General features: G+C 38.5%; 1 protein-coding gene across 2 annotated transcripts in view; it reads left to right on the top strand.

The window, feature by feature from the left end:
• Nucleotides 1-993: 993 nt before the first annotated feature.
• LOC140951675 (uncharacterized) overlaps nucleotides 994-23,780 on the top strand; it is a 31,511-nt gene continuing 8,724 nt past the window's right edge. For both annotated transcript variants that reach the window (XM_073400980.1, XM_073400979.1), the window contains exons 1-14: nucleotides 994-1,193; nucleotides 1,446-1,536; nucleotides 2,748-2,842; nucleotides 4,037-4,116; nucleotides 5,186-5,338; nucleotides 6,135-6,165; nucleotides 6,391-6,445; nucleotides 7,303-7,369; nucleotides 7,533-7,562; nucleotides 8,643-8,771; nucleotides 9,129-9,242; nucleotides 10,276-10,301; nucleotides 11,337-11,439; nucleotides 12,009-12,113. In XM_073400980.1, the coding sequence (XP_073257081.1) occupies nucleotides 1,124-1,193; nucleotides 1,446-1,536; nucleotides 2,748-2,842; nucleotides 4,037-4,116; nucleotides 5,186-5,338; nucleotides 6,135-6,165; nucleotides 6,391-6,445; nucleotides 7,303-7,369; nucleotides 7,533-7,562; nucleotides 8,643-8,771; nucleotides 9,129-9,242; nucleotides 10,276-10,301; nucleotides 11,337-11,439; nucleotides 12,009-12,113 (1,149 nt within the window). In that variant the 5' untranslated portion in view covers nucleotides 994-1,123. The remainder of the gene's footprint in view (nucleotides 1,194-1,445; nucleotides 1,537-2,747; nucleotides 2,843-4,036; nucleotides 4,117-5,185; nucleotides 5,339-6,134; nucleotides 6,166-6,390; nucleotides 6,446-7,302; nucleotides 7,370-7,532; nucleotides 7,563-8,642; nucleotides 8,772-9,128; nucleotides 9,243-10,275; nucleotides 10,302-11,336; nucleotides 11,440-12,008; nucleotides 12,114-23,780) is intronic.

The following is a 23,780-nucleotide window of genomic DNA, read 5'->3' as shown; positions in this document are numbered from 1 at the left end:
ATTATGTTTCAAAGTGTATAAAACCAAGTTTAGTTCACAGGTCGCAGTATACTTTATAAACCTCGCCGGATAATTGACCAAACTCACGTTTCTTTGATTCATATATCACTTATTTATTTTAGATGCAATAAAGTTTGCAGTTGTGTCATATTGCCTTTGTAAATCTTTCTCGCCCTCTGCTGGCTTTAACTATGCACTCAGTATATAAGCAAAACATTTCATCTGAATAAAAACGTGTGAAGTCTGATATGCTCTAAATATTTAAATCAGCTGGGCTTTATTACCCGCGGGTTTGTTTGACAAAAATGATATGAGCTGACTGGATTCACAAGTATCCACGCGACGCTTATATTACATGCCTTAGTATACGTACGTTGAGCCAACCTGCAACTTACCAAACATCATTAACAGCAACATAATCACCTCTGATAAAGGTGAATATACCAATGAGACAGTAGGCTTGCCTAAATCTATATATTACGTCATCAACTGATTATGCAGTAAGAAGCTAGTGTTACAGTACACATCGGGCGTACACACCTTTCGAACCTCTTCACTTGCAAATAATAATAGCTGGTCCTGCGTTTTTTTTAAGGCTTTATTTTTGTTTGTCACTTGTCTGTCTTTAGAGTGCTCTTTTGGTTTCGTGGCCAATAACGATGTGAAAATGACAGTCAATATAAGGAATATATGCAGTCTCCGTTCCCAGTGCCTTTCCCTCAACAAATGGGCTGCAAACTCGTGCCTCTGACCATAGTCACCATGCCAATGTCTGTAAAATTTGCGACTTTCTTTGGACGTATCACCTTTAACTTAGTAACTTACCTCATTTTAAGAGCCTCTTTCCAGCATTCGCTCATTGCTCTTTATCAAAAGATAAAAAAAAAATTGAAAACCGTGGAAGGAAGGCCGGAAGGAAATAAGTGAATAATGGAGAGGGGCCTGGAACTGATTGTATGTGAAGGTGCTACTTTCCAGTTTGCACGTGGTCAATATGGCGGATGAAGGAGTTCAATTTTGTACACAGGATCACGCAGGAAAGTAATTTGTCAGATTAAGCGTTTTGTCCATTTTGACAACCTAAATTGTTGGTATAGACATTACAGTTATCTCTCTCATAAACATGGCTAAGACAAGGAAAAGATCAGAGAAGGAGAAATCCTCCAAGAAGTCAAACAGCAGCATGAATCCAGGTATAAAAGCTCCACGTTTAAGTTGCTATCCTCGCTTCAGTGAAGTAAAATTTATAGTTTCAGTAATTTTAAGGCAGTGAATGTCTCACTCTTGCAAATAGCCAAGCGAGATAAGAAAGCAGAGACGTAATGGGGGCCTAACTACTAGGTTACGCTTTATAAACATGACAGTCGCAGTTTTAAACCGAGAAATCTTCGGCGATCATTTTTAACTTTTAAGCTTAATTTCCTAATTGTCATGAAAATTTGTAGACCGTCCAAAACCAGCAGGAGGATCGAACATGCGAGACAAGGCAACAATAAACAGACTGAAGATGTACAAATCAGGGGGAAAGGCAATAAGGTGTGATAATTAAGGTGTCGATTGTGCATTGGTTTAGTATTCTTAGTTTGCAACCTCGTGACAAGAGGCCTTGTTGGTTGTCAAGATCTTACATGAAAACTGAGTTTAGTTCCCTACCACTAACATGGACATCATGATGGCATGTGCAAACCAGCAACAAAATATTTATGGCTCCCTCAATTCCAAGAGCACCCATCAACACTCCTCCTCTTCCCCACCCCCCCCCCCCCCCCAGGAATTTTCCAGACATTTGGGTTTCCTTTTTTTCATTAATAATTGCAACCCCATAGTGGGTTCAGCTCATACATTCAAATCCCCAGTGTGGGGCTTCTGGATGAGTGCAAAACTCAGTGGAAAAACTGAAGTGCTTAACCTTGTTCAGAGTTAGTCATGATCACTGTATTTCATAATATGCCATGTAGAACTATGATTTCGGAAATGCAAATTAAACAGTGGACACAACCAACAAGCTCACATGTACCAGCTCAAATTTACTTTCTGTATTTATTCAAATAAGCGCCCAACCTCAAATAAGCGCCCAGCTCGAATAAGTGCCCATCCTAAAGGCAAAGAAGTTAATAAGTGCCCAGCCTCGAATAAGCGCCCACCCCCTCCTCCTCCCAATCAAACTCAAATAAGTGCTCACCCCCACCCCACCCACTTGAGTGAATAAATTCTGATAAGAGACTTTCCCGAGGACGGAGTTTTCTTCAGAGTATTTTACAGAAACCTTGCTTTGTTACTTCTTCGCATTTTGTTATTAGCATTTATTGTTTTGTTGCAAAATAAACATACTTCACTGCTGAAAATGGTGAAAATTTAATAAGCGCCCACCTCGAATAAGCGCCCAGGCGGTTAATCAAATAAATACGGTATAATTCTTTGTTTCATTTTATAATACAGTCATGAACTGAGTTCTTAAAAACTCCTCAAGACAGCATAATAGTTTACTAATACTGATCCTTTTCACTAAATTTAATGTATATTCAAACACATGAAAATGATGGCTTGGAGACAATACCAATCACTCTTATATTAAACAACATGGCGATCTAACTACTAAGAATAAGATAATACTATTACAGTCATAAGATGCTTAAAACTCAACCAGTTGGTTTTGGTCAATATATAGTTTCTGATATACAATTTCTTTCCTGTTTAAATATATGTAATAATCATCTTATTTAATTTTTTAATATTTTCTTTTTTAGAAATAAGCAGGGGAAAATAGTGAAACCAGCACCATTCCAGAACTCAGCCGTCTCAGGAGAGGTTGCAAGGGTTGCTCCAAATAGAAAGTGGTTTGGTAAGTTCATCACCCTTAAATTATCCATACAATGTAAACAACCCTTAACTGCCTAGAGCTGTCTGTGTGAATTGTACCAATTCTGAAGTCATTATTTGATTAATGGTATTTGAGTGCAAGAACTGTAAAAGAGCTCAATGATGAATAAGGCCAAGGAGGGGGGTACTCTGGATTTCGATGATGGGGATGATCAATGGATTTTTTTGGGAAGGAAAATTTGGCAAGTATCTTTTTGGGTGGCTGGATTTAAGTAGGATTTTTTTTTTGGTATTCAAAACAATCTGAATATTCATGGTATTGCTGCTTATCCTGGATGCATACTTCTGCAAATAAAGTATCACCAAAATTTTGTTGATATATTGTTTAACTCTTCCTGGAAATTTTTAAGGTTTGGCATTTTAAAGTTTGGAAATTTGGGGGTTAATTTTTGGTCCAGGGATTTATTTGGTTTTTGTTGGAAGCCTTACGGATTATTTTGGGTTTTGATTTTATCCCCGATTCGATCATTTATCACTTGAAATCTGGGGTACCCTCCCTGGTGTACTTGGTGGTAAGTGACAGGGCTGTCAACCCCCCCACATCTTCAAATATTGAGAATTGATAGGGAAGGGATGATAGATGACCTCATATCGCATGTTATATGACATCATTTGTGCAAAAAATACTCGTTGACCTGATTGTCACAAATTTGTGATGTTTCACATTATTGCGTATCTCTTGGTACATTGCAATGGCATAATATGCCATACCAAAGTTTATGAGGAAACATTCGATGTTAACAGTAAAATAGCTCTAGCAACGCAAAATATTTATAAGTTTCTGTTCGGAAAGTCGAGTCTACAACTGAATGGCAAATTTCGGTGAATGTCCAGGAGATTTCATACTCTAATCTGGAGACTGGGAGATACGGTCCAAAATATGGAGTCTCCTGGATCATCCGGGAGAATTGACATGCACTGAAGTTATTGTAATTTCACCCAAATATTCAAAGGAAGGGAAAGCTTTTGAATCATCATACATATTCAGATTATGAAAGAATGACACATGATACTCTAACATGTCCCCTGAAGGTTTAAAAAAGTGGCTTAAAAGTAGTTGGATGGTGTAAACTAATATATTATTTTTTAAAACAATTCTATTTTATTTTCATTTTCAAGCTCTAAAATTAAAGTTGTCACTTTATTTGAACAACAGGGAACACAAGAGTGATATCACAAAATGCACTGCAGTCATTTCAAGATGAAATGGGCAAAGTGCTGAATGATCCATACAAGGTACACAGTAGGTCATCATTCTTTTGTTTGATTCTCAACCTAGCTCTAGATGAACTATTAATTTCTAGAAATTATATTGAATTATAAAGTTTATTAAAGTTTATATCAGAGAAAAATAGTAAATGTATTCAAACTTATCAAATGGGAAAGTAGCATATAAACTGTTTTCGCTAGGAAGATCCTAGTACCGGTGACAAACCACACAAAAATGGTTTTGGATCATTCAGTGGGTAAGCTTCAAGATCTTTAATTCCTTCTTTACTGTTAACCACACTGACAAAAACTTCTGCATATACACCCAACGAAAAGTTGATCCGTCTAGCTTCTAGGATCTTCCTGGTGCTGGGATCTTCCTCCTCCATATAAACAGCCCCTAAGAATCTGAGTAGCTCTCCCTCATCCTTAAATTGAACATAATTATTAAAATTTTAAATATCTTAATATCTTACCTTATTATAGGAAATTAACGCTCTATGAAATTAAGGTATTGGAAATTAACGCGACTTAATAAATTAACACAAATTTAATGGAAAATGACTTTCAAACAAAGAAAATTAATGCAAAAGAGGAGGTAGAGTTTCATAATGAAGGAAATTAACACGATTAAGAGACAGTCGGTGGTGACAACTGGAACAAATTTATTTCAACACTGGATGCAAAAAAATTCAAAACTGTAAAAAAACTGAGCTGACGTCACTTCTGACAGTGACAACAATGAAGATGAACTCGAAATATTGTAAACCTTTGCCTTAGCTTTTGTAAAAGATGAAAAATAAAGGGTAAATGGAAAGAAAGAAAGCTTGTAGCTAATGTTTTTTAGGTGTCAAGAATGTCTGGACAGGTTCCAAAATTGGGGTTAAAATACTGGAAATTAAGAGCGCAGAAATTAACGCTGCACTTAATTAGCGTCGCGGAAATTAGTGCTCAACAAAATTAACGTGACTTAAATTAACGTGAATTTGAACGATTCACATTAATTTCATGGAGCGTTAATTTCCTATAATAAGGTAATTCCTCCTTGAATTTTATAACCAAATTATACATATACATGTGTTTTATTTGGTAACAGGTTGTAATGAGGCAAAGTAAACTTCCATTGTCTCTTCTAAATGACCGGCCCCAGTCAGCAAGGGTTCACATATTGGATACAGAAGGGTTTGAAACAACATTTGGACCAAAAGCACAGCGTAAAAGACCAAACCTCAAGGCTGGTGACATGCAGGTGCGAAGTCAACACATTAAATTTACAAGTTACAATGTTGTTATTATGAGGAAGTAATTCCCTTGAAAAGTATGTAATGTACCCACATTACAGTACCACTCAAAATTACTAGTCTCTCTTTTCTCGCAAGACAAAAAAAGACAAGAGTCACATTAATATCACAAGACTGGTGTCTTCTCTTGAGCGAAGAGAGTCTTGTCTTGTGAGAATCACTGAAGCAGCAATTGTGGAATAAATTATGAGAGAAGCTCAATATCTCTATAAAGTGTGATTGGAAAAGCCATGCATCAAAGATTTAGTGTGATTTTCTGTTGTTAAGGAGTTAAAATCCAAAAAATCTCCTTAAGAGAGACTGCCCCCGAACCCCCCTAGAAGCCTGTGACTTTGGCCTTCGTTTTGGAAATCGGCCATTACTTATATTCTAGATCCGCGTCTGGTGCAGGTAACTTACGACTGGGGACAAAATATTGATAGCCCCATATAGGAAATTCAAAACGGTACTACAGTTAAAAAACTGAGGGCACCTTCTCTTGCTATTTTTCACCTTATGCCTGCCCTATTGGATGGCCGCATGTACATCAAGTCAAGTTTCATGTCACTTAACTGCATTCAATGGATTTAACCAATACTTGGAATATCATCCAATTCTTTTGTATGTGCTGACAGCTCGATGATTGATGAGCATTATTATTTTACTATTTCAGAAGAATCAAATACTTAGTTTAATAAGTTCTTGCTCAATGTGTGACCGACTTCTTTTTACCACTCCACCTGACTGATATGACCCTCTTTTCAGAGTTTTATGGAAGCAGCCCTGTTATCTTCAGGTACTGTATAAATTTTTTTTGTAACAAAAAACATTTTAGCATCAATTTATGATAAATATTATATGACTGAAATCTTTCAGTACCGTCATTGATAGTAAAAATGTTTAACAAAAATAATCATTGAATAAGGATGAGTGTGACGTCCATGTATTTACTGTTTGAAACATTTTTACACTTTAATCACACTAAAATGCACATGCATGTGCGTGGTTTTAAATCTTGCAGAATTATACGATGAAGAGAAAGATACGAACCTTGTGAGGGAGAATGATGGTGAAATGTGAGTAATTAATAAAGGCTGGAGGCTGCTTTGTAAAAAGAAGTCAAACATGACTAAAATAAGTATTTAAATATTGTTGTTTGACCAATACAAAAACAAAAAAACAAACTATTATACTTAAGATGCATCTGCTTGCGGTGGCAAAAAATGAGAACTACAATGCGCTTAAGAAACTAAATTGTAAAAAAAAAAACAGTCAGAAGAAAACACAAGGCCAATTAAGGAAAAGATTAAAAATACGTGTAGTTCATTTAATTTAAAAATTATTCGAAATAAAATTATGTAATTTCAATTAAAACAATTCGTTTTGATTTAAAAAAAAAATATTTTCAAGGGTAAATGCATTCTTATTAACAAAGTCACTAAAAAAGAAGAAAGTAAAATAGCATTCTTAACTAATATTTGCATGCATGTCCTTTTTCAATATTTAAGACAATGTCAAACAATTCTAAATTGACTCTCCTAGAAACTTGCAAACCCCTTAAGCAAAGTAATGCTGACCTCAGCAGCACAAATAATAATAATTATTATTATTATTACTACCATGATTTAATAAGTATGCCAGAGTGTTGTCTTTCATTCTGCAAGTCTTTTTTGCAAAGGCACAAAGTTTTCTTCATTGTAGAATAATAACTGATGTAAATTTTCCCTTCCTCCTCACCCTCAAGGGACACCAGTTTAATAATTCTGATTTAGCTTCGCTTGGCCCTAATATGCTACTCATGTTATAAGTAATAATAATTCCCAATGGTCAGCCCTTTTTTCAAGTTCATCCTTTATTTTCATCAAACTAAAACTTTGTTTAGTATAAGGGTATGATATTTGATGAGAGACCATTAAATTTGCTGTACTTGCAGGGTCGAAGCCACAGAATCAATTTATGCAAAGGGACAATCGAAGCGAATCTGGAATGAGTTGTATAAGGTGAAAATAATTTATTGTCAGTAATAATTATCATCTTTTTTTCACTCTTTCCATTGTTGTAGTTTTCAGGAGTACCTTAAACATGTACATGAGAGACTCTATGACTTAAATTTACATTGTGTTATGCAGGTGTAATTATTCCTCATCTTTTCATCGATTTCAGGTCGTTGATTCCTCGGATGTTGTCATTCAGGTATTGAATTAGGATTCAAGCTACATGTAATGTGCACATACTAAAAATGATAGAGTATTTAGGGACGGGTCATTATTTATGTGGGGGGGGGGGGGGTGGGCGGGAAAAATCATGGGGTGGGCCAGGCTAATTTTTTTTTAGAGAAAAGGGGTGGACCAAAAGAGAATTTCACGATGATTTGGGGTGGGTCATTGTGTGTTTTGTAAAGAATCACACTCACTACAATTCATGTGGAAGATCTAAATAAATTCTAATGCAATGCTGGACATAAAATTTAACACAACTGGATGTCACATGTAGCAATCCAACCTAAGTGTCAATGAGATCCGTAAGCAAGAGCGAAGAAAAGAAAAGCAAGTCCAAGCCTTAAAAGATGTACATTGCTATGACTGGAAAACACTTGTAGAGAAGGGGGAGCTTGACACTCTGAAAGTCCCCGAGTTGGACAAATACATTGAGCATAAGAAACTTAGCAAGAACGGAAAGAAAATTGACAAAATCAAGCGAATCACAGTACACTCTTATGAAACTTCAAAGGAATCTACATTTCCTTCAAGTGTCAGTGTTGGTGAAGACAGTGATGTTAGTGACAGTGACAATGACCTTGTTTTGTGTGATGAAAGTGAAAGTGAAAGTGAATCAGATGATGACAGTCATACTGTAACAATACAAAAAGGCACATCAACAAGAAGTGGCCGCAGAGTAGGACACTGGTCCACAAGATATGCTGATTTCGTTCAGTGAACAGGAACTCCTTATAGAGGTATAGATTGAAGGGGGTTGGGGGTGGGTCACCTCTTAAATAAAGTTATATGGGGGTGGGTCAAGAATTAACTAATGGGCTTAAAGGGGTGGGTCACATTTTTTCTTTCACGCTAAAACAAAAAAAAATCCCCCCCCCCCCCCACATAAATAATGACCGGTCCCTTACAGGGTGTATAAAAGTCAATTTATATATAATATGGAAGGACACCTCAGTCTGTAATGGGGACACTTTGGCCTGTCTATTTAAAAACACTGTTTAGTCCCTTAACACTTGTTTATTATTAATATTTTATTTATTTGTTTCTTTTTATTCAGGTCTTGGACGCACGTGACCCGATGGGAACGCGCTCCAGTCACATTGAATCTTTTATGAAGAAAGAGAAACAACACAAACATTTGATATTTGTTCTCAACAAATGTGACCTTGTGCCGACATGGGTGACGGTAAGAAAGAGATTTTCATAAGATTATCTGATATTTATATTTTTTTTCCAGCCCTGGGCTAGAATCCTAATAGGACAATTAAGGTGAAAGTAAAATCACTGATCGTAGCAAAGTGTCAAGTTATGCGGAGTCATAAGCGCGGGAAAAAAGTATGAAAGCCGCGGAGACAGTCTGTGAAGGCTTCGTATTTTACTTCTGATTGGCCGAATGTTAAAGAACGTTCTTTGAGATTTCTAGCCAATCAAAATGCGTAGAAATGCAGCACCAAAAGAACTTTGCCCTTAAATAAGCGTTTAACCGCCGCACGCGGCGGATGAATGTTATAATGGGTGTATTTCTTTTTGTTTGTCTTTATAGCAAAGATGGGTGACAGTTTTGTCTGCAGAATATCCAACTCTGGCCTTTCATGCAAGTGTAACAAACCCATTTGGTAAAGGAGCTTTAATAAACCTTCTCAGGCAGTTTGCTAAGGTTTGTCACTTTTATTGTTGCATAATGAAAAGTAGGAAACTTAAAAACTATCTTAGGCCTAGGCCATCGTACTTTTCATTAGACGAACCAAACTTAGGGAGTTAAGTTTATTAAAGGTTCGACATCTGGCTCAGTTATAAGTTCGTCTGAACGAGTTAGGATCGTCCAGCACGTTCTCTCCGTCTACTTCAGATGGATATTAGAACGTCTGAAGATCGTCTCTGGGACAACCGTTGATCTTTTATACGCACGGCGAATTAAACTAATAAATTAAAAACTGGTATGAAAATGTACATTTAGCCTCCTAAATTATTTTATTAAAATTGCTTTTTGGTCTGTTTCAGTTAATTAGTTTGACGTGTCCTAAGTTCGACGTCTGACCCAACAGACGATCTTGACTGAATTTAGGTCGACCCAAATTAGAGCTTTGCTTGTCTCATGAAAAGTTCGACGTTTGGCTTGGCCTTAATGTACAGTAAAGTATTTAGTGTGCAGTTTTTTTCTCGTTTGCTCTTATTCTACTACATGTATAAAATAAAATATCAGGGGCACCCAACGGCAATTTTCGGGAAAATATCTGTTCGGACGATTTGAGAAGACGATTTGAGATCTAGAATTTTCGGAGCATTTGTTGTAAAATTTCTTGCTTGCCTGCCTCTCCTAGGATTTTCGAAGATCTACAAAATGGTATAATTACCCATTTTCAACGGATTTTGACCCTAAAAAAGGCCACCTAGAATTTTCGGGAGCCTTTTCCTGGCTGAAATTTTCGAGAAGGTAAGTTTTTATCCCTATAATTTTCGGATCACTAGACTTTCAGCTAGGAAATCCGAACAGATGAAAAGTTTTTAGGGGATAAAAATATGCCTATATCTACCGTTTTAATACTAAAATACGTTCAACAATGCTATGTTAAGTGGTTTTGAACTATATCCTCGTTGGGTGCCCCTGAAATATCAACATAGCGATTGACACTGACTTACTGTCCTATCTTGTCAAGTCTTATTCCATTTTTAAACTTTTTTTCACACAGCTTCATTCCGACAAAAAACAAATAAGGTTGGTTCTTACTTTTAATAATTCTGTTGTTGGAATTGTCACTAACATGAACAGTAACTTATTAAGTGTTCTTAGGCTTACCCCTTTCATTAGACGAGAGCAGTCTCTTATTTTTCTTTTGAGTCACGGTAGATGCGAGCACAAGTAATGGAGGGGAGGGGCGAGCGGCGAAGCCCGACCGAACTAATTTGATGTGGCTAAATGTATTTTAGGCAAAGTTAACCTTGAACCATTCCTGGTGTGTAGTTTTTCCCAGCGTTGCTTGGGGTGGCACAATAGGGAGCTTTAGCATCGACGACGGCTACGGCAGCGAAAACGTCAGTTTTAAAATGAATTCCCGTTTTTTCAATCTTTGTCGCGTTTATTCCAATTTGCTGAAAATGGCAAGTGTAGGCGAATTTCCCTGGAGTTGATTTCTTGAGGACCGCACTCAAGTTTAGAGAGAGAAAAAGAGATTCGTCGTCGCTTGTTTACGTCCTCTATAAAACTTGCAATTAGGTATTTTCACGTCGTAGCCGTGCAAGGACGGTAAAGAAATGTACAAAAAAGCGTGATGCACGTGCAAAGTTGTTGTTTTGCGTGATAAACCTATTGCTTTTTTGACGTCCTGGTTGCCGTCGCCGTCGTCGTTGCTAAAGCTCCCTAGTGCAGGAGCACATCGTTACTTGAATACACAGTTACTTGTTTGCAGTTCTTCGCAAAGTTTTTTGCTATAACCTTGTTGCTTGCTTGGCATTTTTCTTCTGTGCTTTTTCCCAACCCTCCCTTTCTCTTTAACTCAGGGCAAGGTAAGTATTGGTTGGTACATTTGTAAGTATTTGACGGTGACCGGTGGGGACTGCTCACGGGAGCATTGACCAGCTTCACCAACTTGATAGGCACCAGCGCCTAAACTCATCTATTAGTGATGAATTTAATATAATTTTACCATTTCCCCGCCGCTCGTGGCTGTGAGGAAAGAAGGGCGACCGCTCGCGGTCTATCCTTTTATGCCTTTTTCACCCTCAATTTGGCCTTCGTTGATTTCCTTTTCAGTGTTGGTGTTATTGGTTATCCCAATGTTGGCAAGAGTTCAATTATTAATACCCTGAGAGCTAAAAAGGTCTGCAATGTTGCACCCATCGCTGGAGAAACAAAGGTAAGTTAGAAAACACAGTCAAAATTAATATAATATCCCCTAAAACCGCTAAAAGAGTCCTTTAGAAAACTTAAGGTTATATCCCGTCCTCTTCCTCGAATCTGAAGGTGTCTAATGCCTGATTTTAAACACAACGAAAATACACGGCTTGGCTTTCTGTGAGGCGCTGAGCAGATAAAGCGAAAATAAAAAACGTCTGAACTAATACCAAAGCTAGCAAATATTTTGATTTAGACCTTTCACTGCCAAAGATGGCGAAAGTCGAAATTGAACAAAATTTTCTGAATTACATTTTGTAAAATGTTGAAAAGCAAATGGTAACATGTGAAAGTGCTGTCAAAGAATTTTCAATTGAATGGTCATTTTAGGGGTACATTTTTTGCTCATTCCTAAAATTCTAAATCTTGTTTACTTTTGAACAAGTGTGCTTTCAGCAAACGGGGAACGGGGAACGAGCGCGGGCTCATTTCGCGAACAGCGTCTGGTGATCGAGCCAAATTCTGTCGAAGCAGATTGAGTGGTTGAATTGCCTCAGTGACCTTTTTCTCGGTATTTTATGCTTAATACAGGTGTGGCAGTATGTTACTTTAATGAGACGAATATATTTAATTGATTGTCCTGGAGTCGTTTATCCGAGTGGAGATTCGGAGACCGATATCATACTCAAAGGCGTGGTGAGTCTTTCTTATAATTACTTTGTCTTAACAGCGCTTAAGCAACCACGACGTCAACGGGAAAGGAAGCAAAATAAGATTTAATCAGTACAACAACGATGCATATCAAACTCTTTTCGACTCTTCCGTCACAACACGACTACGAGGTGAAGTTTTCTCGTTGGTATTTTATGGAGTTCGTTACCGCGCAGCGCCAATTTTTAAACGTAAATGCGTTTTGTAAGTATTCTCTTCGCTGTATTTCATAGGGAGCTTAAGCATACGACGACGGCGACGGCAACGAGAAAGGCAAAATAAACAACAACATTAGGTTTAGACTGGCAAAATAACAACTTTGCACGTGCATTACGCTTTTTTCTACCTTTCTTTGTCGTCGTTACACGACTACAACGTGAAAGTGCCTAATTTCACGTTTTGTCGACGACAGGAACACAGAGCAACAATTTTCTTTTTATTTTCTTGAACCTAGATACAATCCTTTAGAATTTAACTCCAAAGAAATTTGCCAACATTTGACAAATTCGAGATGGAATAAGGGCGGAAAAGTTTGAGACAGCGCGACTTCATTTTTTAAGAGACGTCGCCGTCTTTGTTGCTTAAGCTACCTAATAAATCGAGCGGAATAATTGCTAAAAAGTTTTTAACACTGAAGGCCGCATTTTTGCTGCCGTCACCTTCGTAGTAGGTTAACCCCCCTATTTACTCATGGCGTTTTTTCCCTTTGAAACTTATCGTTGCTGCATGAGAGTTTCTTACTAGGTAACATATTTTGCTGTCTTAACGAGCAGCGTTAACTTAAAACAAAGCTTTGCAATAAGTCTCAACTTATATCGAATGGACCTTGTCTTGGTTTTGTTCTTGTATCTATCTGATTGGTTCAAAATTTATTCGAAAATGAAGACGAGAATTTGCCTCAAATTCTGTTACCTGAACTTGTCAGATCAACCAAAAAGAAACTTTTATTCAAAATGACTGACATTGTACTTTTCTCTGTTTAAATGCCACGAAAGCGAAGTGCACGCGTCATCTCGCAGATGACAGCACTAAAAAACCTCTAACTGTCAGTGAAGCACGCGCATGGTAGCTATGCGGCACGCGCTATTTCTTACTCTCCGGAACTGTATGTTTTTCAGAATTGGTGCTTTTTTGCGAGATTTTATTCAGGATTTTACTTTTCATATGATACCAGAGTAATGTCAAACGTTGTAGTTTAACAAGAAGGTGAATTTGTTTGCACACACACTTGGAAGGATTTATGCGCGTGCTTCCATTCAAAGCAATCGTGGAGTCTTTCTGACGCCATTTCGAATGAAATGACAAAACAAAGGAAAACAAGTTCATCCATTTCAGAAAGAGATCCAAAACATGGCGTACGACAGGTCCGAGTGGGAATTGAGTGAATTTGGTAATCTTATCGAAACAGAAAATGAGAAATACGGAGAAATTGTACAGATCGCAGAGCGAAGGCGCACAGCAGAAAAATATGTCAAAATCAGAAAAATTCGTCAAGAAATGACATGGGGCGTTCGAGTCACCAAGACGCTCTATATCTGCTATTATGGACCCTACGTCGCTTACAAGGAATCTATGCTGGCAGAGTTGGTGCCACCTTTTCAATTCTATCTGCGAGATGTAGAGTTTTATACCACATACACGGGCACTCCCTTTCGTCTCCCTCAGGGTTACAAGTTTAAATTCTATGAGAATGCGGTAGAGTGCTGGCATCACAATGCCATTCTTTCCAACAAGAAGCAGCTGAAGATTCTTGTGAGGTACAACTTTGAGAAATTTGTCAGAGCGCTTGGGACAATCGGCGAACCCACAGCGGCGAAAGTACAGTATGACTACGACACCTGCGTGTCCAGTATCTCCCCATTCAGCGAAAGTGAAGATGAAGAAAGCGAGGCAGATGACGAAGATGATTGCAGTGAGGGAGAAGAACAAGACCATTCTATCAATAAGATCTTCCCATTCAGTTTCAGTGGTGATGAAGAAAACGAATCCGATGACGAAGATGATCGCGGTGAGGGAGAAGAACAAGACCATTCTATCAATAAGATCTTCCCATTCAGTTTCAGTGGTGATGAAGAAAGCGAATCCCCTGACGAAGATGATCGCAGTGTGAGAGAAGAACATGACCATTCTATCAATAAGATCTTCCCATTCAGTTTCAGTGGTGATGAAGAAAGCGATTCCGATTCGAAATCAGATTGCAGTGATGAAAGTAAATCTAATGCTGCATTACATCAGGAGGTTGAGACTGATGAGGAAGAAGAACATGACCAGTCTGATGATGAATTACCGAGGTTGATCACCTTAACCAGCGAAAGTGACGATGAATCAGATGACGAAGATGAGGACAGCGAAGGAGGAAAACAAGACCATTCTATCGATGAGATCTCTTCATTGAGTGAAAGTGATTTTGAAGAAAGCGAATCCGATTCGAAATCAGATTGCAGTGATGAAAGCACATCGAAAGCTAAATTAGATCAGAAGGATGAGCTCGATGAGGAAGAAGAACATGACCAGTCTGATGATGATTTACCGATTTTGATCACCTCATTTAGCGAAAGTGACTATGAAGATAGCAAATCTTCTGACTACGACACCTGCGTGTCCAGTATCTCCCAATTCAGCGAAAATGACGATGAAGAAAGTGAATCTTACAATGAATCAGATGACGAAGATGAGCAGAGTGAGGGAGGAAAACAAGACCATTCTAGCGATGGGATCTCTTCGTTCAGTGAAAATGATTATGAAGAAAAAGAATCTGATTCGAAATCAGATTGTAGTGATCAAAGTACATCTTGTGCGAAATTTGATCACGAGGATGAGCCTAATGATGAAGAAGAACATGAACAGTGTGATGATGATCTCCCAATGATCATCACCCCATTGAGCGAAACTGACGATGAAGAAAGTGTATCTTATAATGGATCAGATGACGAAGATGAGCAGAGTGAAAGAGAAGAACAAGACCATCATTCCGATGAGATCACCGAGGACGAAGAGGAAATGTGCTTTTCGAAAGAGGAAGTTAATGATAAGAAGTTTGATTCAGAGGATGTTCCTGACGTGCAGTTGCTTCATTGTAGAGAAGAGGTCAGTCAAAAATGTGATCCAGAAGAATTGGATTTGGGTATTCTCTTCGGTGCGGAAGATCACGACCACAATTTGGATTTAGAGAAAGTGGGTAGCTTAAGTTCGGTGGTGGAAAAGGTAGAGAAAGATGAAAGCAACAAAGATCAGTTCAATGAAGTAGAGGCACAAGGACCTCCCAAACTAAAACAGCAACAACAACAACACTGCAGCGAGCACGTGGTCGAACACCGACCCATCAAGAAGACGAAAAAGAGAAAGAACATTCTCATGGGATGGGTATGTTCAAAGATTCTCAAAGTTTTTCTCAAAAGCAAAGTGCTTTTGTAGTTCTATAATTTTGGTGAATTTATCCTTCTTTATTTTGCTTTGAAATATCCCTCTCTAACTAGTTATTATCGATCTCTTAATCAGCCTTAAGCATCGTTGGGAGACTCGCTTTTTCTTTTTTATGGATTTGTGATAGAAAAGTTTTTTTTTTTAAATTTTATAATAATCAATTCTACATCTGTTCTATTTATCCTTAACTTTCCATTTCAAGTATCCCTCTCTTTCATCCATATTTAATTCTAAAATCCGGCGGTCTTTTTAAATTGTTTTTTGATATTTTGAATTTACCCCCTTTTATATGATAACACATGTGGTTCTTACGGAATATTATATGTAGTATCCGTTATATGTTTTTTATCGTGAATATATCCCTTTCCTTTTTTTCTTAGAATACAAACCTTTTAGACATATTATTTAGGGTTGACCATTTGAATTTGACTATTGAGGAGGCAGGGGTATGGGTGATTTGGTTTGGGTAACGATTTTTTTTCCCAGACCTCTGGATATAGAATTTTTTTCCCCATCATATTACCGGTGTATGATTTTTTTCCATTCGTTATAGGCCTTCAGAGACAGTTTTTTTCAGTGCAGGATATTTTTTCCCTTGGCATTTCCATGCAAGATTTTTCCGAAATCAGCCTTAGCCCCCCTTCAAAAGTCAAATGGTCGGCCCCTTAAGATTGTTTGTAAACTCAGGTTCCATCCTTTTTTTTGCCCTTTTCAATGCGTTCAGATACATCGTGATATTTACTTATTCTTTAAAATACCCAGACTTCAATCACTGGGAATTTCACTTAAGTGTTCAATCGCTTAGAATGAAATTCTAACGAAACGACCCGTTTCTTAACTCAAAACTGATCTTGCTTGCATCTTTAATATTGAATTTTTGTTGCAGTTTTGTTAAATTTTCTATTTACTTTTTTGATTTACGGGTTTCGAATCCAAAGTATTCAAAAGATCGCATTTCAATCGATATCGGTGTGCTTCAGTTGAGGGGCTGGGAGGGGCTTAAGCACCTTGGCCTGCAGAAGGTTGGGGTGGGGTCGGAGCCGTGAAAATAGTGGACCAATTGTGACCTTCATGAAGACAACCAGTGGGTTTTCGTTTTCTTTTGTTTTGTAGACCCCCTTTACTAATTAATATGTTCGCGGCATTTAACGAATCTGAAAATGGACACAAAACAGTAAGAAACCTTTAGATTCGAAGACGACTGTGAGGACGTGATTTCATTTTACGTTTTTTCGCGTATTCTCAAAAAATTTACAGCCCAGGAAGCTTCATTGTACTTTTTTTTCACCTGAAAAGGAAGCACAGTTATATTAATTGAAGGAGGCTAAGCCCTCTCCTGATCGCAAAATTATAAAACTTCGAATTCTAACGCTTGATAACTTTTTTGTGTCACTACGACATTCTCGCTAAAACCGGAAGTAGGTTAACGGCGGCTACCACGTTTCCCCGCCAAAATGACATGTGTTTTTAAGCACGCATTACTCAGATTAGTACTACTTACCTAAGTAATGCGTGCCTAAAACACGTCTGAAAATTTCTTCCTCTTAGCCTTCCTTGTCGGAGTCACAAGGTCCCTATTAAAAACTGGTTGACCGAGAAGGTTTTCTTTAGCCACAGTGCACCCACGTTTGTTTCTTATTACTTACTTTAACACTGGATGCGGCTGTAACGACACCGTAAATCTCTCCACGTGGAGCAAAACCGACTGAAAGTTATCTCAAATACTCGGAGGCAAATGTATTTGAACGGCAGGGATTTATAATTTGAAGCAATGAGATGTCACGGTGGAGGCAGCTAACGGCGACCACTTTCAAACAGTCGGCATCCTTTCACGGCGTTCGACTGTTCGGGCAGAGCCCGAAGATAGCTTCCAGGAGGCCAATCCAAGTTCACTTGTAGCACGGCGCCGGTCTTCTTGAAGCTGTTCATACCTTTCTATCTACGAATATCTATTGCTACTCTAATCTGTTTGTGGATACCTAACGATAATATTTTATGCATACGTATATTCAAAATATAGATATCTTTCGTACACGACAGGGGTCTTTTGCAGAGCACCGAATGCAGAGCGTCGAATGACTCTAAAGTTTGGTGAATAGGATAAGGAAACTGAGTGAATTTAGTTTCAGGTCTGCTTTCTCAGTTTAATGGCCCTAAATGGAACCTGATTCACTCAAGTTCCTAACCCCAATCAGTAAATTCGGAGTCATTCGGCGTTGTGCAAAATACCCCTGCCGTTCCGATGGTGGATATTCAATGATATCCAACCTAGTCATATAACAGTTATTCACTGAGGCGTCATTACCAACGCTATGGTGAATAGTTGCTTACCTATATACAAAACCAGTGAATAGCCAGCGTGTAGCTGAACCGAGATTTTTTCCTTTAAACCAAGAGACTATAAAGGGGACAGAGAGGCCATCCCCCATATACACCCTATTCCATAGGTAATTCGTCTCGAGTTATTTTTAGAACCGCAGAACCCAAGGGGGATTGGACAGCAGCCAATCACATAGCGCGAATGTATTCCGCGTGGACGACCCACGCTAGAGCCACGCGTCCTCCACGAATTGACGCGGAGCAAAATGGGGGAAGACGCGGAGAGCGATTTTGCTATTCCTTTTGTCAACGAAAACGACTACAGCGAGATTTCTGCGAAAGCTGTGTCAGCGAAACCGAAATTAAAAAAGAATCGCCCTTCCTCTCTTGTATAGAGCTAACAGCAGAGCAGGGAAATCCTTAACACACTGAATATTCTCTCAGGAACATTTATAATTTACAGTTTGAAGAGAGCAATTTCTGGTTTGATGTTTATTTTTTTTTTCAGTCTTTATAGCGATTATTCCTGCCCACTTACTTTGTCAATTGTAGGCGAACCCTCCTAAAGCTGAATTTCAAGGGACCATATTCAAGCTCAGAAAGAGAAATGAAATTTCGTCGTTGCTTATTTACGTCCTCCATAAAACGCGAAATTAGGCATTTTCACGTCGTAGTCGTGCAAAAACGGGAAAGAAATGAACAAAAAAGTGTGTTGCACGTTCGAAGTTGTTGTTTTGCTAATTAAACCTATTGTTTTTTTGACGTTCTAGTTGTCGTCCGCGTCGTTGGATCTTAAACTCCCTAAATCGTACAAACGACCGGTTTCAATAGACCGGCGAAATTTCTCATTTTATTAAAGCACTGAGGTTACGACAACTTCGAGTTAAACTGATTTCACGGGTTGTCAAAGAGTCCAGCGATTCCTTTTTCCCAGGTGAGCGCCGACTCATTTCGCTTCAATATTCAGGAATGCTCTCGATCTTTTTACGCTTTCACTGCCTCTCGCCCGACATGTTTTGCACGGCGTTTGGTCATGCGAAACCTCCACGAAACATCCACGCCTCGCGCGAGGTAACTTCATCCCGATTCTAAAAATGACTCGAGACGAATTACCTGTGGAATAGGGTGTATATGGGGGATGGCCTCTCTGTCCCCTTTATAGTCTCTTGTTTAAACAGAAAAAATCTTAAAACCAGTGAATAGCCAGCGTGAAGTTGAACCGAGATTTTTTCCTTTAAACAGAAAAAATCTTCCAGGAGTTCTCGTTGCGAGGTGAATGGAAATGCTGTCCACCTTTGCTCACTAGCCGATCAGAGTGAGAAAAACGGTATCCACTGATATTTGTTATTTACAGCAATAACCATGAGTGATTTTCTTTTTCATGGATATTTATGGATAATTTTATAAAGAGATATCTATAATCATCTATAGATATGTGGATATCAATAGATACCGTGGATATCTTTAGATATCTGTTGATTTTGACATTTGTAGGTATGTTTACATCAGTAGCTATCTGCAGATAATCATACTTCTAGATGTCTCGATTACATTTTTGGTCGATATTTTCGCATCCACGGAAAGGAAAGGGACCTATCTACCAAAAATTCTTTGGACAGAGCTTCTTAACTTGTCTGCCTATGTTCACTAGTAATTTTTTTAAACCTCTTGCTATCCTAGAGATATGTTTTCTACTAAATATTTCTCTGTCTCTTCAGGGATCTCTATTACGTTATTAACGACGGATCATGTTTTAGAGCTTTCATTGGACGAATATAGTCACGTGGTACATTTTGGATGGTAGACACCCTTTGCTGTTCTGGACACCCCTCTAATTCTGAAACCTAAGAAGATCTTTCTATTATGCTAAAAGGAATCTCTCTCTCTCTATCCTTATACCTCTGTTCAACAGTAAACTTTTACTTTTTCAAGTACCACAGAAAGCTTAAGATATTTCAGATTTTTAACTCTGACCACAACTTGTCTTCCGGATTTCTAACAAATTAACACTTACAGCTTTTCTAGAAACCGCTTCCATAAGCCAGCTGCTATTTTTTGACGATATGTTAATCTTTTTTTTTCTTCCTCTGATCTAGCAACTATATACATCAACATCCTTTTTAATGCCAATTAAAGCCTCTCATTGATCTCCTGTTGATTTCCATCGTCCGATATTTATCTATTTAACAGCCTTTTTCTGATTGATGATGTATAGGCCACTCCAACTCTTTTTGTATATAGGTAAACGTTTTCCTAAAGAGTCCTATCCTTTCTTACGGTCTTATTGTCAATCTACTCTTCTTAGCCTGCGTCGAAAGTACTCTAAACCGCCTGTACAAACGGTCTTATAGACAATGCGTTATTGTCGTTGTATCTGTATCTTTTTCTAAAGCCTGTGGACGTTATTCTCTGCTTATCGTTTTTTAAAGAAGGTATCCAGTCATGTACGTTTCTTTAAGTGAATATCTCCCGATATCCCTCTGTTCACAGCTTTCACCACTGACATCTGTCTCACTTAAGATGTGTTCCTGCTCCTTCCTTTGAAGAATATCTTTCCCTCACTCGATATGAGAGGTATCCATCTGTTTGTTTATATCTTATGATTTACCTCTATCACTAAACTTCTATCGAAAACTCTTTTTGAACGAATAACTCTTCAAACCTTTCTTTAGCCATTTATTTATAGATATATATCGATATTCTATTCTGAAATTTATATCTTTTGAGATAACTTCACCTGCGTCATTAAGTTTATATATTGTGGTTCAATTCAGTGCTTGGTTTAATTTTCCCTTTGTCTTACCTTGAAGTAGAAGAAGGATTGGACCAAGTTGAAATTCGTACCACAACGATTCTTTATGCTATCTGTGGATATCCATTGATATCTTGCCATCAACGGACATCCATCGATATATTTTAAGTACGGATTACTATCGGTGTCTGTCAACAGTAACTTATGTACTTTCGGTTCATCTTTTGCAGGTCAAAAATTATATTTAGGTTAAATTTTTTTAACCTAGCTAGGTTGATTCTTAATGAAAATTGAGAATCAACCTAGGTTAAAACATTTTTAACCTGAATGTAATTTTGACCCGTATCATATCTATCGGTGTCAATTAATTAATAAACATATATCTTCATTTTTCTACCGCTAGAGTTCTATTGATATCTTGGCCGTCATTGATAAGTGTTCAAGTCAATAGATTTGCCAGCGATAGAAGAATATCATTACTTATTCATCGATACCTTATAAGAGATATCGGTGAATACACCAGCAAGAGATCATAATGATCTCTTGATACCAGACATTTTTTGGCACGTCACGCAACGGTCCTCCTCAAGGACTACGTGACGAGCCAAAACAGCGGCCGTCGGAGGCCACAAGTACACTGAGACACGGATAGAGAAACTGACATTGATACATGTGCGTCGAGTGTTTACGATGACTGGCAACAAAAATTTCAACGCTTCCCAACACTTCCTGATGAATGCTACCACTAGTAGAGGTACAGAATGGTACTTCGAAACGCGGGTCCTGTCTCGATATCGGAGCGTTTTTTATGGATCTCGGGGTCTCGAAGTCTCGCTTTCGGCTGATTTATGCGTCTCAAGTCTCCAATTTTTTGCCGACGGGTCTCGGAGTCTCGGATTTGTTGTTTTTGTCTGTCCGTTTGGCCTTCAGAAGTCGAATTTTTTCAGAGTTAATAGGTATATAGCTTATCCAACTAATAGATTAAGAAAGTTTGATACAAGGCAACGCAGTATACTGATGGGCTTCCGCTAGCTTCCATTGGCGTAAACGGTCATTTTATTAAGCTTTACTTGTACCATTACCTCGGAATTTTGGCGCGTAGAGTCTCAGGTTCGGAATTGTTAAAAATGCTTAAGTCTCGGTCTTGAAATTTGGAAACCAGTATCTCTCAGTCCCGCAAACCCTCGAAATTACCATTCTATACCCCTACTTATCAACAGCTAATGCCTTATTTGTTGTATTAAGCAAATGCGTCGTTTTTGCTAAACGAATTTAGGTGCATGTAACTAAGGTTCACGTGCATTTTCTTGATACTTTGACTGTGGCATAAGCTGATACCGATCACTTTGCGAAAGGGTTTCTTGGTTGGTCGCTAATTTTCGCAGGCAAAAGAAAGAAATCCTTTCCAAGTAACGATTCCCAAACTTTCTGAGCATGCGCAAGGATTAAGACCATGTAGTATGGCTGTGACTGGTTAAATGGTGCCTGCCTGTCAATCAGGCTGCAAAACGTAGACGATTTAACCAATCACGCCAGGCCAAGTTTTAATCACCATGCATTCTCAAAACGTTTGGGAATCATTTTTTTGCCAGCGTTATAGAGCGTATTTTTTTAACTCGCGGTAAATACAGAGTGGTAGCATTGATCGTTAAAAGTGCGGGTGTTGAAGAGTTGTCATTCATCTTAACTGAAGGAGGATATCTGTATGGATATCATTGTGTATAGAACGTTATCGCCAGACATCACAGACAGTTGGATAGCGCTCGTAACCGCTGATAGAGAGGTATCAACGGCTTTAAGGAAACCATCGTCATGCCACAAGTGGACTTGGACTGGACTCCTGGAAGCTATCTTCGAACTCTGCCTTTGCAGTCAGACTCCGCGAGGGGATGTTGACTGCTTGACTGTAGTCAAACAAAAATGCTTCCACTGTAACATCTCATTGCTTCAAGATTATAAATCCACTTCATTTGTCTCCGGGTACGGTCAAACCCTTCCATGGTGAAATGACATCTCTACAGACGGACACTTCAAAACATCAAACATGTCTGTAGGCCCCTTTGGAGTCCGTTCCGCACTTTCACTCCCAAGAGTGATCACAGTTCTTATGTTCACACTAGACACTAAGTCGGTCTTAAGCAGACTAAGCTCAAGTCAACCTAAGCCAGTCTAAGTATGCTTAGTCGTTCAGATGGAAAAGATTATTTTCATGCCAACCTTTCAAGTCGTGTTATTATAAGTGATAGAGACTTTTTTCGTCGGTTTGCCTCAAGAAAGTTACCAACAGAAACCTAGTCGAAAATGAGACAGAGAGGCCGTCAGATCGCTACAACTACTGCAGTGGTGTTCTTGCTTAATTTGTAAAAGTAACACTGCGAAACCTCATATTCCTCTGTAAAAGAGTGAGTGGAGATTTGGCACAAGAGAGTGAAAACCGCCTATTTGTGAATTCCCCTCTGCAGATAAGGATTCGCCGAAGACAAGGACGAGGAAAATTCCGGAGGAATACGGTGAAAATTCGAAATCGAAGTCGCCCTCTGCAAGGGCGCCAAAAAATGCTTGCTTTTCTATCGCCAAAACGCAGGTTCTTGACCCCGACAATTTTCCTGTTTTTTTTTTTTGGACAGGTTTTGCTTATTATTGACTTATCATGTTACCCAAGCAAAGTTAAGTCGTGTTTCAAAGAAGACTTAGTCGCTTTGAGTTTGCCGCTTCTAAGTCGGAAATTTCGCTTATTAGACTTGGCAGTTCACACGTATGATTTTTACTAAGTCGACTTAAGAGATTGCTAAGACAGACTTAGTTGTCTAGTATGAACACACTCAGTGAAATAATATATCGGCGTCATCACCACTACATATAATACCACCACCACCACCACCACCATTACCACCACCACCACCGTCAACACCATCATCATTGTCATCATCATTATCATCATCGTCATCGTTGTCTTCATCATCATCATCGTCATCATCTCAGAAAGTAAAGGGGCCAGAGGGGTTTGACTGGTTACAACCCGCGTGATCCATTCAGCCAATGTCTTTAAAAATTTCGGTCCGAAACTGTTGTGGTCGGTCCTTAGAGAGAAGTGGATCGATTCGGACCGACGTGGCCTTCCATTCGCCCCATAGGACCAAGGAAATTCCATCCAAAAA

The sequence above is a fragment of the Porites lutea genome, chromosome 11 (genome assembly GCF_958299795.1).
Source record: "Porites lutea chromosome 11, jaPorLute2.1, whole genome shotgun sequence".
Lineage (NCBI taxonomy): Eukaryota > Metazoa > Cnidaria > Anthozoa > Scleractinia > Poritidae > Porites > Porites lutea.
The sequence above is the reverse complement of the archived record's forward strand: the minus strand, read 5'-3'. Positions and strand labels throughout refer to the sequence as shown.